The sequence below is a fragment of the Protomyctophum bolini genome, assembly GCF_963924005.1.
Source record: "Protomyctophum bolini genome assembly, chromosome: 11".
Classification (NCBI taxonomy): domain Eukaryota; kingdom Metazoa; phylum Chordata; class Actinopteri; order Myctophiformes; family Myctophidae; genus Protomyctophum; species Protomyctophum bolini.
Window position 1 is genome coordinate 29728573 of NC_137872.1, and position 4103 is coordinate 29732675.

Consider the following 4103-nt stretch of genomic DNA (forward strand, 5'->3'; position numbering starts at 1 on the left):
GCCCTCTAGTGGTTGCACAGCAGAATGGACTAGGCCCGCCTAAGGCACAAATTGCCTGTACATGAGAACTTGATCTTGAAACAGCTGTTGGTGTTCTCACCATAGAAGTTCTCACTCACTGATTACCTCTAGTCTATAATATTCATGTTTCATCAAATACTGAACATTAAAAACCTTGCCAATTATAAAGGTATATAAAAAACTAAATTCGCCTTTGGCAGTGTTCAGTTTTCCATTAATGTTCATAAAGAGCATCACTATCCCACCCTCTTCCACCACAGAGAGGCCCATCCTTGGTTTCGCCAACTAGTAGCTTAACTGCGTATTCACAAAATACAACATGCAATTTGAGAATTACTGCAGTTCATTCCCTGGCAAAAGGCCTAAACATTTTTGCATTTCTGAATCACCACAGAAGAATATATACATTAAAAGAAAAAACACAATTTTATTTATTTTTCATTTATTTGCCCTTACGTTATAACAATTGTTAAAATTCGGGAACTAATTTATGCAAAACGTATTTTAAAGTTGATCCAATCTGCAGTAATTTGACCTACACAATTTGTTGATTCAAAAATGGGACAATATATTTCAAAGCATACTTACGCAGTTGAACCAGAAAAACAACAAAAAGTATTCTCAAATACATTCTTTATAAAACGAATCTTATTTTTTTTCTCCAATATTTACACTTTTCTTGAAAAAGTTTAATAGACACATCACAGTCCAAATAGAAAAGAAATATAACGTTACCAAGTATTGCATTGCAATTGAAGGACTGAACTGTCCGGATAACAAACATAATAACGTTACAGAAAACTGATGACAATTTTAAAGAAAAAAAAAGTTTTATTTAGTCCCATATTTACCTATTTGAATTCCAAATGTAAGAATTTGTCCTTTTTTATTATTCGGTCTTGGTGACGATGTGACCCCGCCCATCACTCTGGTTCTGATTCTGCAGAAGGAGCTCGCTGTTCTGCGCCTTCACTCTTTCCAGCTCGCTCTCCAGCTCCTTGACCCGGGCAGAGTCCGACTCCCTATCCTCCTCCAAGCGGGACATGCACTTCTCCAGCTCCAGGTACTCCTGGACGAGCTCCTGCTTGGTCATGTTCTGGAGACTCTCGACGTGGTATTTCTCGTAAGTCTCAGAAAAGTCCCTCTGGAGAAACTCCCCGCCTGCGTTCCCCGGTCTCCCGATGCCATCGCTCCCTCCGCCGCCGCTGCCGTCATCCTCCTCCTCTTCGTCGTAAAAGTCCTCCTCGCTGGCCGTCTCCTCTGTGCGACCGCCGCCGGGCCCGGAGATTCGCCTGGCCCCCGCCTCGGTGTTTAGATCCGGCTCCTCTCGGTCGTGCTCGTCCATCAAAAACTGGGTCGTGTTGTACGGGGCCACTGGAAGCCCTTTGGCGAACATCTCCTCTCTCACCCGAGAAGCCCGGGCCGTCTCTCGCTCGTCGAGGGCTTTCTTCTCCTCCCATGAAAGTTTGAAATAAGGCTTCCAACGACGCTTCTTCTTGGATGCCCGGCGCCTGTGCTTCTTCTTGCCCTGACGCAAGTCAGTGCCATTGCCCGAGTCGATGTGCGTGCCAGTGACACTCTCTCCTTGCACCTGGCTCAAAGTCTCTTCTAGTGGTCCATCTCCGCTGTTGCCGTGCGCAACGTGATTGCCCTCTCCAGATGCGTCAACCCCTGGCCCCCGGCGAGGCTGAGCCGCCACTGGGCACTTTGGGAGCGCGTTTCCGGCTACCAAAGCTGGGCACACCTCCCCTTGTCCGCCTTGCATTTGCCACAACTTGTCTGTGTCGATATCCCTTCCACCGTTTTCCGCCTGCTGCAGTTTGTCTCTCTGTCGCCCCCTGCCGCCAGCCTCTTGTGCAGCACGGTCATGGGCAGGGGGATGCTCCAGAACGGTTCCGCTTCTACCTGATGTAGTATCTGAAGTTTTCAGGTGATGATGGGTCCGCTCGGTGCTTGGTTCTGTCATCCTGGTGTTGAGTAAATGGGCTACTTTACTTTACCATATCTCGGTCGGTTTTCCTGTCCGCATTCAGCCTGAATTTGTTTGAAAACTTTAAAATATTATTATTTTTTTGAAAAATAATTTGTTTCTGTTCTTAAAGGTGATTCAGAGTTCCATTTGTAAAGAAAGTCGATTCTTAGAATTAAAACACGCGATGTCGATATTCAAGAAACAAAAGTTCTGTATAGTAACACTTGTTACGTCTCAAAGGATTCGTCAGAGCCACTGTTGCTAACTGTCGTTAACTGTTTCACTGCTGCCTCGTCTCTCGTTCACCCAAAGACGACGTTTCATTGCCACTACAGTGTCCAGTTTGCTACTCAAGCAGAAGGCGCTCGTGTTTATATAGCAGCCCCGCCTCTCGCTGTGCGCATGCAGCTCCTCGCAACACGAGCTGGTTTGTGGGCCGTGTAGTTTTACTATAGGCGAAATGCTGTCAAAGGACATACCATCGAACTACATGTCCCAACAATCAAGTATGATTGACAATCCTGCGAGCCAATCAAATGTTACAATGTTAGCCCGACTGTATCATACCACTCCGCTCGACGATTGGATAAGACGGTAAATTTGCTGTTGCTAAGCTCAAAGTATTTTCTTATTGGCTGTCCCCGCAGTCAGTCAAAATCACGGCAACCTCACGGGGAAAGCAGTCCGGAGCATTTTTATGGACGCTACCATAACAAACGGAGGGGCGACCATGAAGAACGTTTCTGAATACAATTACATTACAATCAATTAAAACGACGTTACACTTCAACTGCTCTCAATTGGGTATGTCTGCACCACTATATTAACTTTTTACCCTAAATAATTTCGATCGTTGCTTAATGTCAAAGCCAGGTCTATTAAAACCACCCCACGTTTAGAATAAAATAAAACGCACTGCTCAAAGAAAATAGTCCGTTTTTGCTGTTCTTCTGAAAAGAACAATGCTTAAACGGTGTTTTCTACAATATATTATTCTATATTGACTAAAGAGGTGAGACTTAATGTTTGGCTAACTAACAGAACATGAATCCATTTATTGTGCGTGTTTCCCTCTCATGCGGACTGATCTGTTGTGCACCGGGGGTTGAGAGGGAACTCTGGACGCAGCGTAAACAAACGACATTATTGTCCAGCTGCATTTACGAGCACACAGCGCCTACAGCCCCCTCGTTCAATAAGGGTGGGTCAGGAGATCTCACAGTCGCTCAATAGTTTTACTATCAGTCGACAGTGTGGTGTAGTTCAATTCTAACACAACTGCGCGACACGACACCTTTTCTGCAAAACCGTCGTCTTTAAAACTATTGTTGCATCCTGCTACCGATTAGCTAGCTAACGTTAGCTAAATGGTGGTTAGCAAATGAGCAGACGGTGTTAGTTCTAGGCCCAGAAAATAACAAAACCACCAAGTATCAAAACAACGAAATATTAAACGTTACGTTACGTGGCTGAAATAAATGTTTTTTTCCTCCTTTGTTAGTAAACAAGTGGACAGGCTGACTGCTAATGTTAGCACCACAGTCATATGAAGCTAGGTTAGCATAACACTTCCCAGTTCCCAGCTATTTCTGCCTTGCTAAACAATATACTAACTTATAAACTAACTCACGAATGCCACAATTAGTCAGGCATGTTCATTATTGGGTAGTTCAAAAATATCTATAATGTAACGTTAATATATATATATAATAGTGGTCGGCCACACTGCTAGTTAGCTGCTAAGTAGGCCGTACTATTTAGAGGGTCAGACTAATCTCTGAAATGTGATATTTACATCGAGCAGAAGATTGTAAATAGTTAATTGACCAAGCCAAGTTCTGCTGAATTTTTGGATGTTGTAACATAAAAATAAAAAAGATTGATCCTAAAGTCTGAAAATGGCTTCACTTAAGAAGTAAAACGTTTGCTTTCAAATGTTCGATTAGCTCTGTTGCTTCTAGGAAATAGACTGTCTCTTATTTGACAGGCAGTTGGCGTATAGCTTAAGGCAGTCAAAGAAAGCAAGCTATGTTTTGCTTTTACAATAAATAATGGCATAGCTATACACATGGACTTAGTCGTTCATTCATTGCCCATATAAACTGTTTTA

General features: G+C 43.4%; 1 protein-coding gene across 1 annotated transcript; it reads right to left on the reverse strand.

Moving 5' to 3' along the window:
• Window positions 1–424: 424 nt before the first annotated feature.
• On the reverse strand, window positions 425–2341 carry hexim1 (HEXIM P-TEFb complex subunit 1). The gene has a single exon (XM_080776211.1). It carries the CDS (start codon window positions 1985–1987, stop codon window positions 911–913), a length of 1077 nt encoding a protein of 358 aa, XP_080632337.1. The 5' UTR covers window positions 1988–2341; the 3' UTR covers window positions 425–910.
• Window positions 2342–4103: the final 1762 nt, after the last annotated feature.